The sequence below is a fragment of the Coturnix japonica genome, chromosome 2, assembly GCF_001577835.2.
Source record: "Coturnix japonica isolate 7356 chromosome 2, Coturnix japonica 2.1, whole genome shotgun sequence".
Lineage (NCBI taxonomy): Eukaryota > Metazoa > Chordata > Aves > Galliformes > Phasianidae > Coturnix > Coturnix japonica.
The window spans coordinates 20,512,004-20,539,303 of record NC_029517.1 but is presented as its reverse complement, the minus strand read 5'-3'; the positions used below and the strand labels follow the sequence as shown (position 1 = coordinate 20,539,303).

Below are 27,300 nucleotides of genomic sequence, written 5' to 3'. Positions count from 1 at the left end.
TTTTTTTTTTTTTTTTTTTTTTTTAATTTAGAAGTATCTGGAGAAGATATTAGTTTATATTTGCTGTGTATGTTACATTTTTAATCTGTCTGCAGGTATGGAAAAGTTGAAGCTACTCGGATGCTACTGGAGAAAGGAAAGTGCAATCCAAATCTTTTGAATGGCCAGCTTAGCTCTCCTCTACATTTTGCAGCTGGGGGTGGGCATGCTGAAATAGTACAAATTCTCCTGAATCATCCAGAAATTGACAGAGTAAGTTCTGTTTGTGTTCAGAAACAGCGATTTAGCATGTGTTTCTAGCTTGTGCATGTGAAATACTTTGTGTCCATACTAAAACGTTTAAACACAATGATCTCATTGAGTGACTGCCAAAAAATAGTTAACTATTTTTCATTACCTCTACTTTTTTTTTCATTGTTTATCAGTTATCTCGAACACGTGTAAATGTTTGCCTAACTCCAGTCAAAGCAATGCATTATCAGTGTTTCTCTTTGTTTGTAGCACATTACTGATCAACAGGGAAGGTCTCCACTGAATGTCTGTGAAGAGAACAAACAAAATGAGTGGGAAGAAACTGCAAAACTGCTGAAAGATGCCATAAATAAACCTGTACGTATCTGTGTTTTAAGGAGCTTGAAGTTTATATTTGATTTATATAGAGAGCTGAAGAACTAGGCTAGGCTCATTTAAGACCTTTTAGTGGAAATGTGCAGTATACTTAAACGGTTAATGTGAATATTGACAAACAAGCATTTTGTCTCTTTAGATGATCCTGTCTGTATTTATTAGGACTTGTTATTTGATTTATTTGTAGGAATGTCACATCAGCTGTTGATCTTCTATTGTCAGCTACTTTTGATTATATAACCATTATTTTTCTTTACGCCTTATCTATTTATGGGCTAATAAGCAGGAACATTCAGCTCATTAAATTTAGACTTCTACAAATTGGCTTTTTATCATTTAGTCAGTGTAGGCTTTCTTAGCAGTCAGTGGCGTTCTAACTAGGTTGGAAACAAAATTACAGTGTGACTCCTCCTCCTAAAGTAGATTGAAAATAGGCCAAATGGTTTAATACCATTTGTTTTTTCCTTTGTGGGTAGGTGGCAGTAAAATAATAAATAATAATATAAAATAAAACATAATAATAAAAAAGTAAACTTTTTTATTCAGGATGCTGGAACATTTAGCATAGTAGAGAGAGGTACACAAGGTATTTCATTAATTTATGTGTGTGCATGTTTATGCTTTAAGTACCCGGTTTAAGTCAGTCTTTTAGGAAGCATTCTCTGGGCACATGTGGAAGCCATTGAACACTGTGGGAATTCTGTCAAGAAAAATAATTTGTTTTCTGTAATGTTAAAGAAGGGCTAAAGGATCTTAGTGAGATTGTTATTACTTCTTTGGAAGAGTGGTCAGGCACTGGAATGGGCTGCCCAGGGAGGTGGTGGAGTCACCAACCCTGGAGGTGCTCAAGGAACAGTTTGGGTGTTGTGTTGAGGGACATGGTTTAGTGAGAACTATTAGTGACTGGTGGATGGTTGGACTGTGTGATCCTTTGAGTCTTTTTCAACCTTGGTGATTCTGTGATTCTGTGTGTATTGTCGTGTGATCTGTATCAGTGGTGGTGCTTTCCTCTTGAAAAATTAGCCCTGTAAGATTAGACTAATGGTTAATGGAATAATTTATAACATGCTGGTAATAGCGAGGTAATTGTTTCATGATATGCTTAGGCAGTTGAGCCCAAACTCTCCAAAAACTTAGTCCTGTTTGCCTTTGAGTTAAAACAGAAGTGAAGTTTTCAATATGTACGTAGAACCTATACTATAGTTATTGTAGTAAAAAGCCCAGTAAAAGAACTTGTGTAGGTCACAAAATGCAGAGTTTTCATAAACAGAAATACAAAGTTGTGCAGTGTTATTTTTCTCAGTAGTGTGGATTCTAATGAATTGTTGTGAAATTGCTTAAATATTTCACAAACACCAACAGAAAGAGCTTTAACAGATCAATATTAATGACAATAAATTGATTTTTTTATGTAGTACGAAAAGGCACGAATTTATCGTATGGATGGGTCATACCGCTCTGTGGAGTTGAAACATGGAAACAATACCACTGTGCAGCAAATAATGGAAGGGATGCGTTTGTCTCAAGAAACCCAGCAATACTTTACTATCTGGATCTGTTCTGAGAACCTCAGTAAGTTACAAGGAATATAGTTGGAATAAACTTGATGGTTTATTGCACTTTTAAAATTTATATTTTAAAAACATGTTTTTTTCTTAGGAAAATTGGAAATATGCTTTCTGATATTAGTGAAAAGATGTTCCATATAATAGCTCCTTTGAAGTTTTACATATAATTTAAAAGCCAGAGCAGTGAAAATAGGATAAATACAAAGTTCTGGTTCCTCACTGCTAGAAAATGGGCTAGCACTAATCTCAGAGACAGGCTGGATAAGTGAATGAGCACTACTGAAGATACGGACTGCAGTATATGATAGTTGGAAGCTCTGTGTTGATTTCTCATCTCTCATATGGTCAGGTGAACTGTAAGTTTGAATTATTGTAGCCTGTTAAGAATCAAGACATTTTACAGGTAGAAACAAATGTCTGTTCTGAGTAGTTTATCTCTCAAAAAATGGAAAGTACATTTGTAAGATAAACTGTATATTTTTCCATCAAAAATCTGACTTTTGGATATGGCATTTCTCTCATAATAGTTGAGAATGAGTCTGTAATGTTTTTGCTATTTTGATTTTATTTAACGTGGCTGCTCGCTTTCTGGAGGTCCTTAACTTGTGGTTTTGTGGTCCATCTTGGTATTCCATTGCATGTTTAAATACAAATTCACTCTTGGGAAGCTGAAAATAATGAAGGTTCATCATTAGTGCATTTATTAAATATATGTCAATAGTTTCGTCAATAAATCCATATCATGAAAACCTTTTATATAAAGCAGTTTAGAAAACATGGAAAAAATGTTTTTTTAAATGAATCCTCAGTTTCTGATATTCTTGCTCTGGTACAGCATCGAATCACCCATATAGGTATATGCTGAGTTATTACTGTTTATATATAAACAAAACTCTGATATTTCCTAGGCCTCCAATTGAAGCCATTCCACAAGCCTTTGCAGCATATTCGAGACTGGCCTGAAATTTTCACTGAACTGACAAACCTGGATCCTCAGAGGGAAACATCCCAGCTTTTCCTGAGAAGAGATGTGAGACTTCCACTAGAAATAGAAAAAAAGGTCTGCACTTAGAAGTGATAGCATGAAATCATGGTCAGAATTAGAACACCTTGAACACCACCACTCAGTGTGTTTAATGACTGAATTTATGTACTTAACTAGACCAGATCTCTCATCTCCTTGCCTTTTCTGTGAGAGTTTGAGTCATCGATTTCTGTCCTATTCCTGCTCTACACTTATTCAGAATCTAATTTCTCACCTTCTCAATTGTGGCCTGGTCTCTGTGTTTGTCATTCACGTAGTAATAACGTACCTTATTTTCTTTTTTTTCCTCGTTCTGTGGTATTTCCAATATTTAATTAATTAAATGAGAATATTCAAACATACTCAAAATGGATTTGTGGGTAAAAAAACATGGCAAAATTTCTGTGAACTTTCGATTGGGCATTGTACATTAGTCACCTTTACCTTTGAAATGCATTAGATCACTGAAGTCTTGAATTAAGTCAGTCACAATAATTGTTTCATTTTTTTCTGTTACAAAGCATTACTAAAATGTATGCAAAGCAGCATCACACATTTTTTCTCCTACCTCTGAATCAGAGAGGAACTGTATTAATTTTTTTTCTAAGTTCATTTTCTTTTTAAAGAGAGTTAATGCTATTTAAATCTTTTAAACAGATTGAGGATCCGTTGGCTATTCTTATTCTTTTTGATGAAGCCAGATATAATTTACTGAAAGGTTTCTATACATCGCCTGATGCCAAGCTGATCACCCTGGCAAGTCTCCTTCTACAAATAGTTTATGGAAATTATGAGAGCAAGAAACATAAACAGGGCTTTCTGAAGTACGTATGTCTTTTGTCTTTAAATGAAATATTCTTAGATAGTTCCACTTAACTGTGGAAATATCAAATTTTAGATATGGCATTTTTTTTTATTAGTCTTCTCCATTAATGAGCTGTAGTTCAGAGCAGCTGCGTAATACTGGTAGCATTAACAGAAGTTAAGCATGGTGTCTGAAAAACATGCTGATTTTAATTATTGCAGTCCGAGGCTGGGAACAGAGGTTCTGCATTATGTGAGTCTGTGCTGAGATACATTAATACAAAAATGAGTAACAGTGCTCAGGCAAATGAAGAGTTTTGTCAGGAGTGAGGTTTTGGACTTTGCAGAAGGAACACCTTACAGTGTTCATTTAGAACAACTTTTAAGAATGATCCTCCTCTTTCAGGGAGGAATGTGTGTAATCCTACACTAAATTTGTCAGAAATACAGCACCAGTAGTGCTCTGCCAGATGGTCCTTTTCTCTCCCCTTTTTCTTCTCTTAACTGCAGAACTGTGGCTGAGCTGTTCTAGGATATGTTTTTATGCTCCCACATACTTTTCTGCGCCGATATCAAAACACATCAGGATTTCACTTCTCTGCTGTGTGAATCTTCACTCCAGCCCCCCAACCATCTCCACCCCAGTTCATTCATCTAACAGCAGATGTGCTGTTCTAGGATGCTACTATAGTTCTTATCTCCTTTCCTTCACAGCTTCAGCTGAGCTCTGCTGCCTTGCTTTTCTTGGTTGCATACTCCACCATCTGTACATCATCTGCATTTTCTGCTGCAGTTACACCGATTTTAAGTGTGAGCTGCATCTGAAAGACCTGGCTGTACTATTGTCCTTGTTCATTGCTTTCTCAGCCCACTATTAGGTACAGAGACTGTGCCTAAATGTACCTAGCTTACAGGATAAGCTAAATGAGTAAACTCACTGACCAGAAAACTTTTGGGTAGGCTTTTCAGTAGTTTCAGCTGCCTACCCATCTTGTCCTGCAGTTACACAGTTGGTAGACTGAGTGTAAGGAAAACTGAGTTTGAGTGGGACTGCCCACACCTGTAGGAACCTGCAGTTAAATGCAATTGAGTTTAATACCAAACTACCTTTCCTCAGCATCTCAGCGCTGTGACTCTAGATTGATCCTGCTCAGTGGAAGTGTTTGGCCATATGAACAAGACTACTTGAAAAGACAGTTTGGACCAGATAGAAGAGTCTTGTGATCACTGGGATATGTTTGCTATCTGTGTTCAAATGAAGATGTTGAAAAATACATTGGTCTGGTCTTCAAACTGATGAACTTCTTTGTAATTGACATAAATGTTTATCAGAAGATTTGCCATTTAGAAAACAACCAGGCTGTTGTTTGAATGGTAGTATCCTTGACCTTAAGGATCTGGATGCATTATTCCTTGCAAGTTTGCTGTTTGATAATGCAGTTACTGACAAATTTAGTTTAAAGGGTGAAACATATATTAATTGTGTGAATTAGTACAGTCTGCCTTTAGTGTCTGTTGCCTCCATTTAAAAAGGCTCTTCATACAAATAGCTTCACTTTCATGTTATGTGGTATCTTCTTTTCACATGGAGATGAATGGGCCTAGTCACAGGTGGTACTGAATAGAGCAGTCGAGGGAAGAGTACCTACAAGCTGTCATCTTTTGATATTCTGGTTTAAGTGACTGTCCCTATTTAATTTTGGTTTCCAAACTAGTCTTTAATCAAGTAAAGGTCACACATTCTGCTGCTGGCATTTTCTCTCCCTGCCATGTCCATGATGCATGACACAAAAGTGGTTAATACAGAATCAACTGGATTGCCATTAATTTAAAACTCCACTAGATTTTAGGAAGCCTTAGTTTCAATTTCAGGAAGGCTTCTCAGTTAATGAGGCAGCGTGTGATAGGAGCTGACTGTCTAGCTCTGTGTGTGTGGCTTGAAGATAAAAACTGGCAGACACTGCTCTGAGTTCTTATGTCTTTTTAATGAAGGGTTTTTTGTTTTCTGCTTTGTTTTTTCCCGTAGTGAAGAAAATCTCAAATCCATAGTACCAATCACTAAACTAAAAAGTAAAGCTCCTCATTGGACAAACAGAATACTTCATGAATACAAGGTAGGACAAATAGAAAAACCATAGGAAATCCTGTCTTAAACGTATTTTTGACTGTTTGATTGTCAGCTAATGAACAAAAATGTTGGTGTATATATAATCTGGAAATGTGTATGTTATGAACTTTTTGAATGGGTTGTTATTGGAATGCTCTTATTATGTACGTTTACAGCTTGTATGTTTCTTAGAAATAAATACGATTATTTTCAGGCTTTGCCCCTCATTGTTTGAATCAAAGTTACACAGTAATTAACTTTTTCCTGGTGTTTACACCTCTTCTGTCAGAAACCAGCACATCAGTCCTGTTCTTAATAATGCAGATGAAGAAGGGGAAGATAATGTTCTTCCTAAGACTGTGGTATAGCAGAGGACACAGCAGAGTATTCTTTACTCTTTCTTGTATTAGATGTAGGAGTGAGTGCTGCATTCTAGGCTTCTGCTCTTAAGCTGTTATTTTTAGGTACAGGAGAAGGAGAAAGGAGTTGCAGTCTTTGCTCCAAATATACATTTTATATTTTAAAAAATGGCTGCAGCAATCAGTTAAGTTGTAATGCAGGGTGTGGAACCAAAGAGGTTGGTCCCACCCACAATTACACTCCCCCTAATTGCTAAAGACTTATGTTCTCTTTTATGCCTTCTAATTTCATGTGTGGCCATGCTAAATTTTTGTCCCTTAGTTTCAGAATTCAGAAATTCAGATTTCTGAGGCTCATACAGGGACCTACATTCTCAGTCTGTTTTGGCACCGGAGACTTTCTGTGGCTCTAGGCATTAATTTACATGTAGGGGAATGATTATTGGGCAAGCACTTGGGGAATACCAGTTTAGTGGGAATTCCACTGAACTGTGTTATTTTCTTCAAATAAATGCAGTTATTTTGAAAGACTTATTGATTGCCATCGTTCTTTTCTTTCTAGAACCTCAGCACCAGTGAAGGTGTAAGTAAAGAGATGCATCACCTTCAGCGCATGTTTCTGCAGAACTGCTGGGAAATTCCAACTTACGGAGCAGCTTTTTTCACGGGACAGATATTCACCAAAGCAAGTTCAAGTAGCCATAAAGTCATCAAAGTCTACGTAGGAGTAAATGTGAAAGGGCTGCATCTCCTGAACATGGAAACAAAGGTCAGCTTAAGTGAACTGCCAATGAAACCTGCTAAGTTTAATGCTGTTGGCTTAAATTCTTTGTGTCAGCAGACATCTCACATCTAAATTGACCGTGAAGATTTCCAAGATTCTGAAGTCTTCAAAAAGCACTGCTGATAGAAAGCCTTGTATTTTTCAACTTGACTACTTTATAAGTTACAGCTTGATTATGGAACATACTGTTCCACTTAGGTGGAATCCTGTCTTAAGCAAAATAAGGCAAGTTCCACCTGTAAGTAGGGACAGTGTTTTCTGAATGACTGTTTACTACATTTCATTGCAGGCTTTACTGCTCAGCTTGAAGTATGGCTGCTTTATGTGGCAGTTGGGAGATGGAGACACATGCTTTCAAATACACAGTCTGGAAAACAAAATGAGTTTCATCGTGCATACCAAACAGGTAAGCATTGACATTTTTCATCCTGGACCAGATACATGTTCCTTCTCTCTTGTGGTTGACCCTCATGCTGTATAAAAGAAGATCCACCCAAACTCTGCCCTGAAGCGATTTTCAGATGAGAACTCTTCTCAGTATTTCAGGGTGTTCACTTGTTCTTACAGCATGTGAAGCCTTTAGTATTCTAAATACGTAAGAATAAACTTGCAGTCATTAGTGAAAACTGCTTGTTGCATGTGCCCAATCCCATAGACCCTAAGGATAATTCCAGATACGACATGAATCACAGAGTCAGAGCTGGTAATGTTTCTGTCAAAACTAGTGGAGTTTGAATTGCCGAATATCATCATAGACCATATGTCATGTTTGAAGGTGTTGTGACAAAACTGCAGCTTTGACTATGTTGTATAGTTTGACAGTAGTTACCTTTTGATTTTTACATCGTAAGAATTTGGATAGGGAGAGGAAGAAGTGATTTAATGTTTGGAAAAACATTTAATGATTTATAAGGAAAAAAAACCTGCTGTTACGTTTCACTGTTATTTCTAAAATGATGCAACTTCTGACTTATTTTTGTATACTTGCATGTACCGTATACTTAAATGGATTGTGCAACTGTTGTGAAATGCTGATTTGAATTTAATTGCGTACCCTTATATAGGCAGGACTCATCGTAAAACTTCTGATGAAATTAAACGGCCAATTAATGCCTACTGAAAGAAACGAATGACGGACAGATGAAGAAACGGCATCTTATGGCTAAGCAAAAAATTCTCACCTAACAGAAGGCTTCCATGTACGTGAATTTTACACAAGAGAAAAACCCATTTGTACAGTTTTTTTAACTTTGTACAGAAGCTGCATGATTTATTTTTGTAAAGATCTATACGACATATCTGTTATTTTTATAAATATTTTCATTTCGTATATAAGCTACTGTAGAGCTTGAGCTACCAGTGAAAGCTAGCGACATTTAAATGCTTTACCAAATTGAACAAGAGTGAATCAAGAGCCATTCTTGACTGCTGGAAGAGAATCAATCTGGAAACTTCATTCCCAAAGGTTGATGGGGCTGACGGTGCCATTAAGCACATCTCAGTTAACACCTTCACCTTGCATGTCTTTCTGTGGAGCATCGAGGAGGTTGTATATGTTACAGTATTTTTTAGACAAACTTCATTTTTAAAATGCTCTTGATTAAGCATGACTGGGAGACCAGGCAGTCTTTTGAGCAACTGCTTTTGATAAACTCTTACTTGGTTTCTGACAAACGTTGTAGCTGGCTTTATTTTTACTCTGATTTCTCATACTTTGTATTCACATTTATTGTAAAATACTGCATGAAGTTGTCAAAAGGGAACTACTTTAAATCTTCAAAAGCCATATTTGATGTTTAGCGTGCTTGTAAGAAAACTGGACTTTTACTTTTGCCGTGCAATATAAAACATTTGTATATGGAGAAGGAGGAGATTAACAAACAAACCTCACACAGAGGTCTTCAGATCGTTTAATAAATCTTACCCTGGATTGCAACACATCTTCAGTAACAAGAAAGAACTCATACAGGGGGTACTAAGTTAATTCTGTTCAACTAGCTTTCCTTCTCATTGCTTATTCCAGTTTCTTGAGAATGCAGGACTTAATGCTACAATTACTGTTTAACCTGCAAGTTTATAAGCATTCTTCCTGCTCTTTACAAAGTCACAGCTGGGTCTTAACAAATTAGGTCTCAAGCGTAAGATGGGGGGACCCTATGGATTCTGAAATGTCTTTGTACTTCACAAAGTATTCATAATACACCTCTACAAATGCTGGTTGTGTTTCAGGGTTTTAAGTGCACTTGACTATTCCTTCCATGTAAGCTGCATGCTAAAACAGTGTGCAATATTTTGTAAAGAGAAACAAAACCCCAACTGTGCTGTTTTGTAGTACCTTTAATAGTACCTCACTACTAGAACATACACTTTAAGAAATTAAAGTTTTAAAAAAGTTTAGAAAATGAACAGAAGATATTTTGAAGTCTTCTTAGCAGCTTTACTACTTAATGGGCATAATTAGCAGTGAATCTTCATGGATTGTTATCTTCTATTTCTGGTAAATAATGCAACAGTCAGGTTCCTTTGTAGCATCCTTGCTACTGTGGCACTGGTATCAGAAGTACCCTTCTCTACACAGCACTTTGTTACAAAACTAGAGGTAAAATGTTGATGCATGTCACAGTTGCATATCTAACAATAGTATTAATATGCCTTATTGCTGTACAGTTCTTTCTGCTGAGATTCTTATTTATTACTACCTAATAAATTGTTTACAAGTCACCTTTGTTGTTTGTATTAACTGCAGCCAGCATCAAAGTGCCATGAAATGTCTTATCAAGCAGGTGGTATTGCCACAGCCTTGTTGAACAGGCTGATCCCTGCAGGTTTTGGAAGATGATGGTGAGATAGGATCATGGGAAGGCTTCCACAGTGATTAGAAGTTCGGGTGCACACTGCTGTGCACCTGGGAAATGGGTTGAGTAATCCCTGCAAGTGCTGTAGGGTGATCACGAGATAGGATCGCAGGGAGGGTTCCAGGTGATTGCAGATTAAGGTACACAGAGGACCTCACTGTGTGCTTTGGGAACAGCTCGGGAATGGATTGGAAAAATGGGAACTGTTTGATTCCGGGCAGGCTGCTGGCAGACAGGGACTGGAGGTGCCACCGTGGTGTTGGAACGAGGAGGGTGAGTGTCATCCTTCTGTTGGGGGGTGGGGAAACGCGATGGGAGCAGAGAGCGAGGCAGCGCTGTAGGACACTACCAGCTTTCTTTATACTGACATATTGGGGGTTGGAACTACATGATCCTTGAGGTCCCTTCCAACCCGGGTCATTCTGTGATTCTGTGACAGTAGAACTGAAAAAGCTGCAAGAAGGGTAGGTCTGAAAATCCTGCTTTTGTAAGCAGGAGATAAAACGATCCAAGCTGATCACCATACGCATGTTTTAGACTAATAGTCGAACTTTATAGGTGACAAAGTGAGGACTTCTGTTGCGTTCCAGCTGGGCAGCTGAAAATGCACATTGTGAAAAGCAGGTTTTATCTCTGGAGCAGTTACTTGTCAGCCTGTGCTGCAGGCAGGGCGGGCCGCCTGACCCCGCTAGCCGTGCATTGGGCAGCAGTGCTGTGAAACTTAATAAAGAACAGCCCAAATCCGTGCCCGGCCTTCAGCGGAGGGGCTGCGGTAAGGCTGTAGCTCCGTACCCTGACAGCAGTCAATAAAGCAAGGTGCTTAGCACGGCGGCGGCCGCCAGCCCCGCTCGCAGCCCGAGCCGCCCTCTTGTGGTGCAGCGTGAGCAACCGCTCCTCGGCGCCGAACGGGAGGCACCGCGCCGGGGGTTACCGCGGCAACGGGCGGCCGCCCTGAGGGAGCGGGATCTGCTCTGCGCTGCGCTGTGCTGTGCCTGCTGCTGGGCCGGGCCGGGGCTGGAGGCAGAGGATCGAGGTCAGGGCTGGTCCTGCCCGCGGCGCGGGGAAGGCGGCATTGCTCCTGAGGAGGAGCTGAGGGAGCCCCTCGGCTGGGTATGGGCGGCTGCTGCTGCTTCAGTGACCGCGAAGAGTTCCTATGAAAACACCGCGGCTTCCCCATGTTGGTAGCTTAGCTTGGGTGTGCTCCAAAATTAGGGGGCAAAAAAATAAGTCTGTCTGAAGGACTCATGTATGGAGACTTAGTAAGAAACGGTGTCTCTGGAGAAGGAAGATGATACGCCAGGTGGTCTAAATATAGAAGAAATGGAGAGCTTTCACAGCGATGCTGATGACAGTGCCAGGGAAGAATCATTACGTTCATCAGAGGCTGCTGGAGTAGCTGACCCAGCTGTGGAAAGTGGGAGTGAAATTTCACAGCATGATGGCTTGTCACCATCAGCAGCGAATGCTGAAAGTGATGGAAACAGCTCAACCTTGTCGCCTACAGAAGAAAGGAGTTTCACACTTAGACTAAGTGATAAAGGGCTCCGGGACGTGCTTCTGTCTGCTTCTGAAGGCGAAAATATAAAAACCTTGCTCTTACAGAACAACGAAATTAAAACGCTCCGCTTAAATATGTTTAACCTGTCAAATCTGGAGGTCCTGAATCTTGAAAGAAACAGGCTGACGCTGCTGCCACCAGAAATATCACTGCTTCATCAACTAAGAGTGTTGAATGTCAATCACAACCAGTTATCATGCCTCCCTGAGGAATTGCCCAAGCTTGTAAATATTAAGGAGCTCTTTCTCAATCACAACAACATTGATGAATTTCCTTTTGCATTGAAAAGCCTTGAAACATTAGAGCTTGCTGGGAACAAGCTAAAAACTTTGCCAGATGCTGTGGCTGACATGAACAACTTGAAGGTGCTCAACATGGATTCCAATCAGATCTCAATATTTCCAAGGGTTCTCTGCTACCTTCCTAATTTAGAAAATCTCAATTTATGTGGGAACTTCATTCAGAGTCTACCAAAGGATATTAAAGAGCTCAAGAAACTACAAGAATTTTCAATCAGTCACAATAAGCTCATATTTCTGGCTGTGCAGCTTTTCCAGCTGACAAAACTGAAAGTACTCAGAGCTGATGATAACAAACTGGAGTTTCTTTCAGATAAAGTGGAGAATTTGAGAGAACTTACATTTCTGGACCTTTCAAAGAACGCATTCAAAAGCATTACAGATAATCTCTGCAACTGTGCCTTGCTGAAACATCTTATCCTGTGTGATAATCAGTTAACCCAGCTCCCTGCTAATATTGACAGACTTAAACATTTACAGGAGCTTTCCTTGAATGGGAATCAACTAAACTCGCTGGATGAACAAATATCACAGTTAAAAGATCTCTCCAAAATAGAGCTTTCTGGAAATGTATTAACATACATCCCTGTCGAATTAAAAACTTGTATAAGGATAACCAAAGCTGACCTCAGCAATAATAAGCTCTCTCAGTTTCCAAATGTGATGTGTGCACTACCTGATCTTAAATACTTAAATCTCAGTGGCAACTCTATTTCAGAATTAACACCTGGGATTTCTGACATTAAAGATTTGGAGCATCTAGAATTAAACAAGAATAAACTGCCGTCGTTTTCTGCATGCTTGTGCAGCCTCACAAAACTGGTCTACTTGGATGTAAGCGAGAATGAAATCAGTAGCGTGCCAGCAGCGGTATCTGAAATGGAGGCTCTTCAGGTTCTTCTTCTGCACCACAATAAGTTGGACTCATTTCCTGAAGAACTGTGTTCTTTGAAGGCTTTAAAAACACTCGACATTTCAAATAATCACATAAAGACTATTCCTTTAACGATCAGCAGACTGGAAATGATTAAAGACTTAAATGTATCAAACAACCAGTTTGCATCTTTTCCTTCTGAAATATTTCATCTTTCGTCACTGGAGAAATTGGCTGTGTGTCAAATGAATGGGTTGAAGGTAAGAGAACGTTTCCTTTAGCTTAAAAACCTTGTGTTGTGCAGATTGTTATGCTGAAAAATTGTTATAAATTGTTTCCTAACGTTCACAGAATCACAGAATGACCTGGGTTGGAAGGGACCTCAAGGATCATGTAGTTCCAACCCCCCGCAGGGCCACCAACATACACATTTTACAGATCAGGTTGCCCAGGAGGCGCCCGTCCAACCTGGCTTGAACACCTCCAAGACGGGGCAGGCAGCCTGTTCCAGGGCCTAACCACTCTCCTAGTGAAGAACTTCCCCCTAACATCCAACCTAAATCTTCCCTCTTTTAACTTAAAACCATTTCCCCAAGTCCTGCTATTGTCAGCCCTTTTGAAGAGTTTACTCCCCTCCTGGGTGTAAGATCCCTTCAGGTATTGAAAGGCTGCAGTGAGGTCACCCCGCAGCCTTATCTTCTCTAGGCTGAACAAAACATGTTTAAGCTCGTGTGTTCAAGTAGAGCAGAAATATAGTTTGCAAAGGGGAAAATATATGTTTGTATTTACTGATTTTTAATATCAGAGCTGAACAAAATGCTATTAGGATACACGCACATTCCATCCCAGCTGGAAATTTGATAGATAACCTGCCTCCAAGATACCAAGAAAATAACCTCTCTTGAAGTTCCAGCAATGGAGGCCTGGCTTTTTAATTGTCATTCTATCATTAAGCCTAAGGAATTCTGCTGAAAAGTTCTGTGCTTGGCAGCAATGTTTTTATTGGAAAATACTGAGATTCCACTAGAAAAGTACAGAACTTTGATTGTTGGAGTTAAATTAAGGAATGTGATTTTGCCTGCGGGAAAGTTACATTTGAACATTTTTATGGAAGAGAAATAGTTTTGTGTAAATAAATGAATTGTGTTCTTATTTTTATCAGTTGACTGAGATCCCAGAGGAGCTTTCCAAACTGGTTTCCCTGAGGGAGCTTGACATCTCTCATAACGCGTTAAAGGAGATGCCAGACTGCATAGGGGAACTGAAGGATTTGGTCCATTTAATTGCAAATAACAATGAGATCAGCCAGCTCCCCACGTCTATTACATCACTAAGTAATCTGCAGCACCTTGACCTTAGTGGTAAGTATCAAGCATTCAAAATATCTACAAAAATAGTAAAATTGTAGCACTGAACTAAATGTGGTGTTTTTAACACGGATGTTGTGGGAGGCCCGTCTGAAACCTGTGTAAGTGCTGTGATTTCTGCAAGTGTGTGATCATCAGACAAAGAAAGGTGTAAGATACACAAAGCAGTGACTGCAGAGTTCATTGTGCTGGGTTCAGTCATGTGCAAGGCTGACATTTTTCTGTTGCAAGGAATGTGTATCTGTGTGTCCAGATGCCCGCTCAATATCACTGATACAGCACAGTCTGTTGTCCTTTTCTGGTGGCTGATTTACCAGGTTGCCAATCTGTTAGAGATGCTGTGACAAGATGGGTGTGAAGCAGGGTTGCACAACCTGTTATCTCAGTTCTATCACTGCTACATGAGCATAGCTACTGTGTTCCACACTGTGCTTAATTCACCCTGAAGCTCATGGTTCTCTTGTGCAGAGACAGGAACGGAGTCGTGTTTATCTGGAAAATCACTGTGTTCACCACAAGCTGAGGTATCCCTGGAGGTGACCCCTCCTGCCTTCCTGCTGTGCTTCATAGACAGTTGGGCTTCTTTGCAGATGTATCCAGATATTTTCCGACAGAAATCATTTAAAACCTTCTGGACAAAGGACACTCTTTTTTTTTTTTTTTTTTTTTTCAGATGAAATTAATTGTGCTTATGTATTCCAACAGAAAATCGGCTGAGATATCTGCCTGCTGGCCTTTGTTACCTGTACTTGCTGAAAGACATCAACTTTGATGGAAATTCTCTGTTTGAACCACTACAAGATGTATGTAGAGGAAAGCAATTACATCCCATTCTATGCTATCTGCAAAGTGCTGATGAAAGAGATGGTATGTTCAGAACAAACACCGATATTTTTGTGCGTTAAAGGCAGCCACAGCAGCAGCTGTTGAAACTCCATTGTTTTCAGAAGGGAATGTCATTATTAGTTCTATTTCTGCTCCTCACTGACTGTTACTATCAGCAATATTGAGATGATGGTTAGTGTGCATGTTCTTACCGTATAGGCATAATATAAACAAGATTTATATTTTATTGTTGTGTGTGTCACTGATAAGAGAACTGCTTTAAGAACTAAGATGATATTGTTGCATCAGACATGGAAGCTGACAGCTGAAAACTGACATCGAAGTCTTGAGTTTTCTATTCCAATCACAAAGCCAGACTCAGTTAAATGAAATACACAATCTTAAGTTTACCTCATCTCCACCCATCAGAGGGGTGATTTGTACTGAGAGCAGAATAGCATCTTCCTCCTTTCTTAGCTTCCCTAGCTCTTTTCCAGCTCTTAAGAATGCAAAATCTCAATATCTGCCTGTATCCCGGCTTCTCTGTGACCTGCCCACACATCATTATTAACCACGATACACTGAAGGCCTATCGGATGTTATCCTTGCGCTATACTTGCTTTTGACTAAAACATTACTGCCTTACTCACGCCTCAGCTCAGGAGGCGCTGCCTGCTGTTACGCTCCTGGGTCACAGGGCGGCAGTCCGCTGCCCTGACCCGTTCCCGTTGCTGATTTTCGCCGTTGAACCTTATTCCAGCTCTCCCTGCTATTATCCCCCACTGGAGGGAGCGGTGCTTGTTTCATGCAGCGTTTCCTGACGCCGCAGTGATTGGGCTGAGCCCAAATTAATCCTTTCACAATTTGACTGTGATCAAAGAGAACAGAGCATTTGAATCACTGCTTCACCTTAAGCAGTATAAACGCAGTAAACTCTTGTCAGTTTTAACACTTGTTTTCAGTCAACGGAAGGGAGAGAAAAAATGGTATTCTTAGCATCCGTGAGCAGTTCAGATACGTGCAGTTGTTCTGACAATCTGCTTCACTCTCATCTGATGGTGGGCGGAGCTGTGAGGCAGTTGATTACTATAAAAAGTGCTGTCAAAAATGTAGCTCCCCAGTTTAGTCTTCCTTTAACTCATGGTGTATGTTCTGGAAGCACACCCTGCTCTTCCACCTCAAGCAAAAGGAGCTCGGAGCTGTGCTGCTTCAAACTGAAGAGATTAAAAAGCATCCAAGGGCTGTCAGGGAGAAAATGGTGATGGTTGTCTGTCCTCCAGGATGGAGACGTCACCTTGGAAATGGTGTTTGGGAGATAACAAAGTCCTGAAGCAGATAAACAGCATTTACGAAACATCTGATAGAAAAGACAGATGTTTCTGTATTATTAATGATATGTCTTATATGGTTACATTCAGAGAGAATATTGCGCAAGATAATGGAAATGATTGCTGGCGATGTTCCTTCTGAAGACTTTGAATTCTTCTGCCAGAAACTACAGCTTGGCCAGGCTGACATTGATACTCTGCAAAATACCAGGTTAGAGTTTGTATCAGTATCTTTTCATTTTACATTTCCCATTTCCCCTTCCATTAACGATGATATGGAGTTAATACACAGTATTTTGATTACAGAATTCACAGTACGTTTGTTAAATACACAATATATGCATCTATTCCCCCTGTACTCAGCACTGGTGAGGCCACACCTCGAGTGCTCAGTCTTGGGACCCTCACTACAAGAAAGACACTGAGGCCCTGGAATGTGTCCAGAGAAGGGCAATGAAACTGGTGAGGGGTCTGGAGCACAAATCTTATGAGGAGCAGCTGAGAGAGCTGGGATTGTTTAATTTGGTGAAGAGGAGGCTCAGGGGAGACCTCATTGCTCTCTACAACGTCATGAAGGGGGGTTGTGATGAGGAGGAGCTTGGCCTCTTCTCCCAGGCAACAAACAGGACCTGAGGAAACGGCTACAAGTTGTACCAGAGGAGATTTAGATTAGACATAAGGAAAAACTTTTTCTCTCAGAGAGAGGTCAGGCACTGGAATGGCTGCACAGGAAGGTGGTGAATAGTAGTCCCTGGCAGTGTTCAAGAGGAGTCTGGATAGGGAGGTAGGAGATCTGGTTTAGTGGCTTGTGATAGCAATGGTAATGGGAGGATGGTTGGACTGGATGATCTTGTAGGTCCTTTCCAACCTTGTGATTCTATGTAAAATGTAGTATCTATCTCCAAATCTTTTATTTTCTCAGACGTTTACTTCGTAACTTCTTTTCCCAAACAGGGCTCTTAAGTTGGATGAGAAAATGATCAAGGCGCTGGACATCTGGATCAGTAAAAACCAAGCCTTAACGTACGACGAAATGATAGAGAAACTGATCAGAATTCTGGTAATGACGGGCAAGCATCACCTCACCAACAAGGCCAAAGCTTTAAAGCTCTGTTCGCAATTGGTGACGTTCTAAACGTGCGATGTACAACCTGTACTTAAGAAAGGAACAAAGGTTTGTCTCATAGTTCCTTTTTTTCCCCATTCACTCTTATCACACTGATCACACCAGCATCACGAGAGCTCAGTGTGTATTTAGAAGCGGTTCATAATCTTAGATTCATCTTGTAAAGATCACTTGTTTAAAAAAGAATCAAAACTGCACTTCTTTATTTCTAACATGAAGGAATTTATTAGAGAGCGTATATCAAACTGATGAGAACTTCAGTAGTGCATCTATCACAAATGATTTAAGTCACTGCTGTGATTTCCTTGTTTCAGTGGTGTTTATGAGCAGACACGGTGTGTCTGTTTGTGGTTTTGACCTGTTATTGCACTGCCCAGGGAGGTGCTGGAGTCACCGACCGTGGGAGTGTTCAAGAAACATCTGGATGTTGTGTTGAGGGATATGATTTAGCCGGGAAATATTGGTAATGGTTGGACTAGATGATCTTCTAGGTCTTTTCCAACCTTGATAATTCTGTGATTCTGTTATTCAGCACCGATTTATGAGTGTTTTCTGAGGGTGTATGGAAATAGAGGGAGCATTGTGTAAGCACACAGCGGGCACCGAGCTCCAGCGCTGCTACTGTTCTGGCTCACCTGAAAGCAGGACGAAACGAGCTGCTTCCCAGCTGGTGGAGGGTTGTGTTTGGAAACAGGGGAGCCCAGGATAACACATCTGTATTGTCAAACAGCTGCGTTGTTGCAGATGTGATAACAGTGAGCGGCATGTTCTTTGTCTTCACTGTCTGCGCTGCCCCGGCCCGCACGGCCGCACAGCAGCCACCACACGGAGCACAGCAGCCACCTCACGGCTCACACCGCTCACACCACTCACACACCTTACACAGCCCACACCCCGGGCACCCCCCGCCCCCGTCTCCCCCAGCGCCGCCCCCGCTCGGGTCCCTCCCCGCCTCCCGCCCAATGGCGGCCGCCGCAGCCCGGCCGATGCCGTCACCCCGCGCTGCTCCGCCGCCCATTGGCCGCGCTGCCGGCAGTCGTCACATGGGCAGAGATCAGCCCAGCGCCGGGGCCGTGCCGCCCGGCAGCAGGACACGCCTCCTTGACGCGCGGTAGCGGTTCGGGGCTGGCGACGATCGGAGCCGGCTGAGCGCGGCACGATGCTGAGCCTGCTGGAGGTGGGCGGCAGCCTGCTGGAGCGGGCCGCCGTCGGGAACCCGCTGTCGCTGCTGCTGGCCGCGTCCGCCTTCGCGCTCAGCCTCGGCTACCTCTTCCAGCTGGGATACCGCCGACACGTCGGAGCCGACCGCACGGTGGGTGCCGGGGACGGGCTGTGTCGGGGAGGGCTGCGGGCCGGGGCCGCGGGCAGCGCCTCTCGCTGCCGTCTGCCCGTTGCGGTACACCCTGGCGTCGCTCTCGGAGCGGGTGGGCGGCGATGAGACCTGATGGAGGTGGTTTGAAACGCGGCCTGGCCTTCGTGTAAAGCATCATCTGTCAGCCAAAGTCGCTTTTTTTGCACCAGAGACCTTGAGCAAAGCCTGCACACAGCTCTTGTGTGGCTGGATGTGGTGCTGTGTTACTGTTACTGTTAAGGGAATGGTTTTAAGCTGCATCAGGGGAGATTCAGGCTGGACATTAGGAAGTATTACTTTTCGGAAAGAGTAGTCAGGCATTGGAATGCACTGCCCAGGGAGGTGGTGGAGTCACGACCATGGGAGTGTTCAAGAAATGCTTGGATGTTGTGTTGAGGAATATGATTTAGCTGGGAAGTATTGGTAATGGTTGGACTAGATGATCTTCTAGGTCTTTTCCAACCTTGATAATTCTGTGATTCTGTGAAGAAAATTCAATATCTGCTTTTCTTTCCTCTGCAGAACCACCCTCCTTACATCCCATCCAGCATCCCGTTCCTCGGACATGCCATAGCGTTTGGAAAGAGCCCTATTGAATTTCTGGAAAACGCCTACGACAAGGTGTGCTGTCCTTGTGATCCTTGTGTGTCCTTGTGCCAAAGCATTGCTGTGTGCTTGTTGGGATCCGTTCACTGTGAATTCCCCCTTATTTCCTCAGATGTGGAATGCGGGGTGTGCAGGAGGCCATGGCTTCTTCACATCATTTAGTGTACAGTGCATCGGTGTTACAGGAATAGTCGTGTTCTCTGAAACGGCTCTCGTGATTCAGTCTTTAAAAAGTCTTTGGGTAATGCTCAGAGCTGAATCACACACAGGTTTAAAAGCCGCATTCAAGGTTTTATTTCTTGCTTTAATTGGGAACTGATCTCTGTGCTGATTGGTGCCCTGCGCTGATGTGTGTGTGAGCAGGCTGGGATGGAGCTGACGCCTCTGCAGGCGACTGTATGGATGGATGGTGAGGTGCTCAGCTCTACCAGAAGAACAGGAGTATAGAACCTCAGGAATTGGAATAGCCCCAACAAATGGACTGAGACAGTAGAGCTGTAAACCATCCAGTAAAATATGATGCTCCAACATGTTTTATCTTGTCTAAAATATCCATAAGCTCAAATCTCACCTTGATTAATGTGGAGAAAGACAAATTCAGTATGTGGGAATCTGCTGGAGGTGACTTTTAAACATTAAAATCCTATTGCTCCTAATGATCAGTGTATAACTTCATACCCAGTCTGTTCTCCAAAGTAGTGTGTGTTGGTTCCTGGAGCCCACATGTCTGGTGGTTAATCTATAGTAGTTTAGTGCTTTTTTAATTTCCATTTTTGCAACTTAATAGTCCTACATTTTGCAAGATTAAAAATATTAATTAGACTTATTAGTAATGTGTTATTTTATGTTGAGAGCAGAATTCACATACAGCTTAAAACATTTCTATTTTATGTGGTCTGTATGTGTTTCTTAGGAGAAGTGATTAGTAGAAGCTTTTAAAGAGATAACGACTGCATGGTTTGGGTTCCTATTGCAAACAAATGTGTGTTTTCTCTCTCAGTATGGCCCTGTGTTCAGTTTCACTATGGTTGGCAAGACCTTTACATACCTGCTGGGCAGCGATGCTGCTGCACTGCTCTTCAACAGTAAAAATGAAGACTTGAACGCAGAGGATGTGTACTCCCGGCTGACCACACCAGTCTTTGGAAAGGGAGTGGCTTACGATGTCCCTAACCCGGTATGTATTTTACATAGAAAATGAGCAGGAAATGAGGGTTGTTTCCATTCTGACTGGACAGCTGTGAGTCCTTGGCTCTATATGATGGGCTTGAGGTTCCAGCAGTGGGCACAGTGTGGTTGATAGTCTCAGTAGGACGATCAAGCCTGAATGTACTTAGGCAGTAAATAGCACAGCCTGACTGTCCATTAGCATGGATGCTGCTTTTTGTTTTAGAAACTGTCTAATCCCACCACTAACAACTGAGTGTTTGTGTTTTTTTTTCCTTCCCTTATAGGCTGTCACTAACTGCAGTTTCCTTTTCCCTTATGAGCAACATTAGGTCTCCCTTTAGAGAGAGCTCTAAATGATATTTCACATTTCTGTCATGCTTATCCTCTATTTAAGACTATTGATTTGACCACAAAGGCACCACAAAGCTTGTCTCGCTAGGACAAAAGTCAGCCTGCATGTTTGTGGAGTACGGCCTGCCTTCATCTGCAAGCAAAGCAGCTGTGCCACATAGCATTGCATTTGCAATGAGCATTGGCTGTTCTTGTGCTTATGCACGTTGTCTGGAATAGCAGACTGCAGAATCCTGTCTCCTCTTCAGCCTGAAAGTGTCTTTTTGGTTGTGTTCCAGAAGAACCACCCCCCTGGAGCTGACTGCTTGTTTGAATATCAGTTATGATTGATAATGATCTGTGTTGATATGCATTGTTTGTGTATCAGTTCAGATGCCATCTCTGCCTTCTCCCTCCAAACTTCTTGCAGCATGTTTTTGGGAGGCAGTGCACTGATAAGGTGTGTTTATACTATAAGCTTTTCATCCAGCTTTTCCCTTGCCATGTTGCAAGGGAAAACATGCCTGCACCGCTGCTCTGCCAGGGTGTGCCCACTGCATTCAGATAATGGAAATCACTGCAAAGCAACCATTCTTTTTGTGCTTTCTGTTTTGTAAATAACTTTACACTAAGTGGAAAGCCCTTGGTGGGAAGACAATCTTTGGTCACTTGTCCATGGTACTGAGCAGCTATGAGTCTGTCTGCAGAAAAGAAGTGGAGAAGGATGTGAAGCTTCCCTAGCGAGTAGCTTGGCTTTGAGCTCCCAGGTCAGGCTCCAGGGCCTTCTAAAAGCGAGGTCCATCTCTAGGCCAGTGGTGAGGCGTTCCTGTGGGACAGGAGGACACTCTGTTGTACTCAACAGCCCTAATTTCCTTTTTACTCCTCTCTATTTTTGTAGTACAAGGGATATAAAGTTATTAATCACATTAATATGACGAACATTTTACTGACTGTTTCTCTTTTGATTCCTCTAGGTATTTTTGGAACAGAAGAAGATGCTCAAGACTGGGCTAAACATTGCTCAGTTTAAACAGCATGTAACTCTGATAGAAGAAGAAACAAAGGAATATTTCAAAGCTTGGGGAGATAGTGGAGAAAGAAGTAAGCAACATCAGATGCTTTGTTACTTAGGCTTTCTGGGAAGGAATGAAGGCTGATGCAGGATGGAACAGTATGTTTGTGTAAATGTTTTACTGCGATGTTAAAAGAGCTGTAGGGCAAAGCTGCACTGAACATCAGAACGTGCCAAATGCAGGTTTTGTTTTGTCAGATTTAATGCTGTTGGAGAATAAGGGTGCTCAGAAAATCGTTGTCAGGACCAAAGGATAATTCTACTTGCATTTGCTTAGTCTGACAGTAGAGAGCATATGCGTTGCCTGGCTGAATCATGCTGGTTTTGCATGCTGTGAGTCAGTTCAGCCTATTCCATAGTCCCTTTGAAAAGACACAGCTCTGACTTCCTGGACCCTGTGTCAGAGATCTCAGTTTGTGGCTATCTGCAAAGCGATAAGGTGAGCTTAGTGATGTAAGTGCATTTCTTTTCCTTCCCACCCATATTTCCCAACTAGCCTGCTAGTCACAGCCCACCAGTACTGTTCCAAGCCTGCAGTGACAGAAATACTGAGAAATAATTCAGTAAGCTGCAAAGCTGCCTGATTACACATGGGTTTGGATTTCAAGATTTTCTGAGACTCCTGTGTTTGCTAAGGGTTGAGCTTGTGCTGCATGTTTGTGCTTCGGAAGGGTTAACAGCTTTCCTAGAAAACGCTCTAGAAACAGCAACATAGAAAACAGGTTGTTGAAGTCAAGTAATGTAATTAACATGTTACTCATTGAAAGATCTGATTAAAACCACAGAAATTCAAAATTAAGTTCTTCCTTTTATGGAGAGAGCAAACTAAAACTGGCTTTAAAATTGTCAGCGTATGTATGGTGGTCCTTTCTTTTCCCCTTCTACAAGATTTGAATGAGTGATAATCTGTACAATGTAACGTCTTGCCTCATGTGCATCTCTGGTAACATTTTTTTTCCCACATCTTTTCTCAGACCTGTTTGAAGCCTTTTCAGAGCTGATCATCTTGACTGCAAGTCACTGCTTGCATGGGAAAGAAATCAGAAGCTTACTGAATGAGAAGGTGGCTCAGCTGTATGCGGACCTGGATGGGGGCTTCACTCATGCTGCGTGGCTTCTGCCAACCTGGCTACCTCTGCCCAGCTTCAGGTACCATGAAGATTGTAGCAATTTGAGCACTTCATCTAAACCTCTTCTTTTCTTTCTTTCTTTCTCCCCTACTTTTTGTGTTGAAGCTGTCCCAGCCATTCCTATCAATCTTTACAAGGATTTCACGTTGTTTCTTACAAAGTTGCTAACAGAAGTGATCTGAATTGTAGGCGTCGAGACCGAGCACACAGAGAAATAAAGAACATCTTCTACAAGGTTATCCAGAAGCGTCGGAGTGCTGAGGAGAAGGAGGATGACATGCTCCAAACTCTACTTGATGCTTCATACAAGTAAGCAAAGTGGGGTCGGGAGCTTGTAATTTACAGGAAAATAAACAGATGTTTTACTTCAGCCTTGAGCTGTTCAGAACATTCTGTCAAAACTAAGGAATATTCTCATGTCCTGCATTTCTCATTGCCAGCAGCTGATCCTGATGATGTTCCTAACACAGCCTGAAAAACCTAATGATAAATGCTGATCTTGACTTTTGAGATCATCATCAGTGCTCACCAGGCTGCTGCTTCTGCTTCCTTTCTTGTTGCTGGCTTTCTGTAATGATTTTCTTCAAGGCTCCCAGAGAGTCTGCCTACCAGGACTCTCTCTTCTGCCTACCCCTAGACTTTTAGCTGCTGAATTTAGAGTGGGCAATGCAAGAAGAGGAGAAAGAAGTAAATTAGGAGAAATTGTAAATACTGTTGTACTGGAAAGCTGATTGAATGCAGCTTTGACTTAATCCCCTTTGACGTAGGGATGGCCGCCCGCTGACGGATGACGAGATAGCTGGGATGCTCATTGGGCTGCTCCTGGCAGGGCAGCACACATCCTCAACCACCAGTGCCTGGTTGGGCTTCTTCATAGCCAGAGACAAAGCGATCCAGGAGCAGTGCTACGCAGAGCAGAAAGCCGTTTGTGGAGATGATCTGCCACCATTAACTTACGACCAGGTTTGTATGTTACATCATTCCTTATGATGTTACTGTGCTTCTAGATACGTATGTTTAAAAACAGACGGTATGATCATATGCCTTAACTTAGAATCATAATTCATAAGCAGTCTGCAGTGACACTATTTGCCAATATGTCTCCTTCTCTTTCTCTGGAGGTACTTTTCAGCCTGCTGCCATTTCTTTTTAATCAGCATTTACTGTGGAAATTGCAATTCCTACAAGCTCTACTTTAAAATGAGCTGCACAAAGGAGGGATGGAATGTGGCGTGATCTCTTTCTTTAGTCAGGCATCAGAAAGCACCTGTAGGACGGGTTAGTCAGATGGAACAGCGACTAGTCGTAATTGAATCAAAGGGAAAATTGTCAGGGTAGCAAATGAAGTACATGTAAACAAGAGCTGCTTATTCTTTGGTTTAGTTATTTATTTCTGAATGGTGTAAAATAATAATCGAATGAACTCGGCTGTATTTTGATATATTGTTTTCTTTATATTTGCAGCTCAAAGATCTCAGTTTGCTAGATCGCTGCCTAAAAGAAACCTTAAGGCTTAGACCTCCTATAATGACCATTATGAGACTGGCCAAAACTCCCCAGGTGAGTGCACTTTTTGGATCTAACTTCAGTGGTGGAATCTCCCTGCTTGGTGGTTTTTATGGCTGACTGGGCAAAGTCCTGCAACGCCTGGTCTGCTCCAGTCCCTTCCAGCTCTGCTGACAAGGGCAGCAAGGCAGCAGTGACCAAAAGAAATGGTACACTGTACTTCAGACAGGCATTTACTTCACTGTGTGACAGCGTGAATCCCATAGGAGTCTCATCTTGAGCCCTGGTGCTCTTATGGTTATCTTCCATTTGTTGCTTTTTGATCTCTGGAATTTCTTTATGGCTCCTAAGCATGTAAATGATTTACAAGTAGCCTTTATTACAGAATTACAGGGGTTTGGAGGAACCTCTGGAGATCATCCAGCCCCGCAACCTTCTAAAGGTTGATAAAACACGATGGGAACTAGGATTTAAATAAGCTGTAATTTAAAACAGCTAAACAACATCAAATAACCACAGAAAGTAACAGGTTCTCAGTAAGAACTGAGAGATGGGATGTGTGAGCCTTGTCTCTGCTCTTGCAGACAGTCGCAGGATACAACATTCCCCCCGGCCATCAGGTCTGCGTGTCTCCCACCGTTAACCAACGCCTGAAGGACTCCTGGAAGGACGCCCTGGACTTCAAGCCTGACCGCTACCTCCAGGACAACCCGGCAGCTGGGGAGAAGTTCACCTACATCCCGTTTGGCGCTGGTAAGTAACACTGGCAGAAGGAAAGTGTTTTCCCCAGTAGTGGCGCTCAGCTCAGGCTGCTCCTCTCAACCCAACCTCCCCTCTAAGATTTTTAGTGTGAACTGAAGTCACTAGTGATGCTTGCATGTGTTACTCAGAGTAATAATAACAAAAAATCCTTACTTCAGCGTATGTTATATTTGAGTTTATTCAAGTCTCTCAAAGTCATGGTAAAAAAGCCTCATAATATGAAAACTTCTTAAGGCAGCGAAAATTTATGTAGAGATTCATGACTGCCAAAACAGTTTGCAAATGTGACCACAATACCATGATAGTCAATGCCATTTTTTGAATGTTACAAAACTCCTCAGCGCTGCATAAATGGGCGCGTTCTGCTGAAAACAACCCCATCCCATTCAAAATGTTCAACATTCTCTGCAGTGAAAGCTTGATGGAAACAAGAAGTGAGAAGTTACACAATGGTCCATCTGTAGGATTGGGGCCTCAGGCTGGTTAGAAAGAAGCAATTCTAGTCCATGTAAGGTTTTCCAAGTGAAGCTGTAGGCAGGTGATCGCAGAACTGAGGTGTTCTGATTGCTCGGTATGGGTTTCCTCCTAGGCCGTCATCGCTGTATTGGAGAGAACTTCGCTTACGTTCAGATCAAGACTATTTGGTCCACTTTGCTTCGTTTGTATGACTTTGATCTTGTCAACGACTACTTTCCAAGTATAAATTACACAACCATGATACACACACCTAATAACCCAGTTATCAGATATAAGAGGAGGTCACTGTAAATTCTGGAGCTAAAACTTTGAGTTGTGCAAACTAACAGACTTTGGATGAAATAATTGTGACAAAATGAATGGCAAATGGAAACTGTTCCATGTTCTGTGTAGAAACAGGCCTGCACCCTCTTTGCATTTTCATTTCCCCACACTGTTTAATGTTTCTGTGTGTAACTGCTTCTTCTATCCATTTCTCAATGATTTTTTTGTAAGAAGAGCCATCATTTATGTGTGTAACACTGGTAAGGTGCATGCCTCCCCCCCTTTAAAGTGAAGAAATGTTTTTTCTATTAACTTTGCTTTAAAAAACATTTGACGATTGCCTTTTCCCAGCTAAGGAGGGCTATGACCGTACCTCAACTCTGTGCCCAACTACATTAAGTCCATGAGGAAGGAGGGGCTGAGGGCAACGTACGTGCCCTGCTTTGAAACAGTCACAGATCAAAAAGGGAACAAAGTGACATCCCGGCTGCTGCTTCCAGTGCTCACCTAAACCCAAATGTTACAAACCATCTCAGTACAGCTGATAGGGGCGGCTGCAGAAGTGTTCAAAGGGAAGTTTTGTAACTCAGCCATTTAAACGTTTAACTTGGAGCGTCTGTAAAACACTTCGCTTCAGAAAGCTACAAATAACTTTCTAAGCTGAACTGTGAAAAGCAGCTGCCTCTGAAAGCTTGGAGTGAGCACTGGACTAACAACAGGACGACAGCGCTAGTAAGTAAATAACACATTCACCTGGAAGTAACCCATACATGAAGTGAAATAGCTGAATGCTGTTACGCTTTGCATTGACTCGTGCAGGATTGTTGAATAGTGTTTGGTTCACAAGTGGTGGTGATAAATGGTTGTGAGCTCCAGCTCGTAGGAATTTTGATTAAAATTTGTAAAGAAATCTCTTGTGGAAGTTTCCTCTGCTCAGCATTGACAGTTCTTTAATCCATAACCACGAGAGAGAAAATGCGCGTAAATACAAAGTTGGTTAGTTACAGCTTTCCTCGTACTCGCCGTGCTCTCACTCAGTCTGCCTGTTTTAATCACAGTACAGCTGCTACAAACCTTTGCACATCAGTGACAGCAACTGAGGGAGGGGACACACATACGTACCTTCT

The 27,300-nt window shown here is 41.9% G+C and overlaps 3 protein-coding genes across 4 annotated transcripts in view; all 3 read left to right on the top strand.

The window, feature by feature from the left end:
• The window catches only part of KRIT1 (KRIT1 ankyrin repeat containing), a 19,106-nt gene extending 9,112 nt beyond the window's left edge, over positions 1 to 9,994 (top strand). For both annotated transcript variants that reach the window (XM_015853351.1, XM_015853350.2), the window contains exons 10-18: positions 96 to 252; positions 502 to 609; positions 2,043 to 2,199; positions 3,104 to 3,255; positions 3,877 to 4,043; positions 6,050 to 6,137; positions 7,052 to 7,258; positions 7,563 to 7,679; positions 8,338 to 9,994. In XM_015853351.1, coding sequence (XP_015708837.1) covers positions 96 to 252; positions 502 to 609; positions 2,043 to 2,199; positions 3,104 to 3,255; positions 3,877 to 4,043; positions 6,050 to 6,137; positions 7,052 to 7,258; positions 7,563 to 7,679; positions 8,338 to 8,406 — 1,222 coding nt within the window. In that variant the 3' untranslated portion in view covers positions 8,407 to 9,994. The remainder of the gene's footprint in view (positions 1 to 95; positions 253 to 501; positions 610 to 2,042; positions 2,200 to 3,103; positions 3,256 to 3,876; positions 4,044 to 6,049; positions 6,138 to 7,051; positions 7,259 to 7,562; positions 7,680 to 8,337) is intronic.
• A 1,129-nt stretch (positions 9,995 to 11,123) lies between these two features.
• LRRD1 (leucine rich repeats and death domain containing 1) lies at positions 11,124 to 17,568 on the top strand. Its single transcript, XM_032443113.1, has 5 exons — positions 11,124 to 13,119; positions 14,022 to 14,220; positions 14,932 to 15,093; positions 16,470 to 16,590; positions 17,334 to 17,568. Exons 1-5 carry the CDS (start codon positions 11,449 to 11,451, stop codon positions 17,512 to 17,514), a joined length of 2,334 nt encoding a protein of 777 aa, XP_032299004.1. The 5' UTR covers positions 11,124 to 11,448; the 3' UTR covers positions 17,515 to 17,568.
• A 1,018-nt stretch (positions 17,569 to 18,586) lies between these two features.
• On the top strand, positions 18,587 to 27,083 carry LOC107309008 (lanosterol 14-alpha demethylase). The gene is made up of 10 exons (XM_015853362.2): positions 18,587 to 18,817; positions 19,379 to 19,477; positions 20,463 to 20,639; positions 21,937 to 22,063; positions 23,009 to 23,183; positions 23,354 to 23,473; positions 23,932 to 24,127; positions 24,629 to 24,724; positions 25,255 to 25,423; positions 26,022 to 27,083. Exons 1-10 carry the CDS (start codon positions 18,665 to 18,667, stop codon positions 26,198 to 26,200), a joined length of 1,491 nt encoding a protein of 496 aa, XP_015708848.1. The 5' UTR covers positions 18,587 to 18,664; the 3' UTR covers positions 26,201 to 27,083.
• Positions 27,084 to 27,300: the final 217 nt, after the last annotated feature.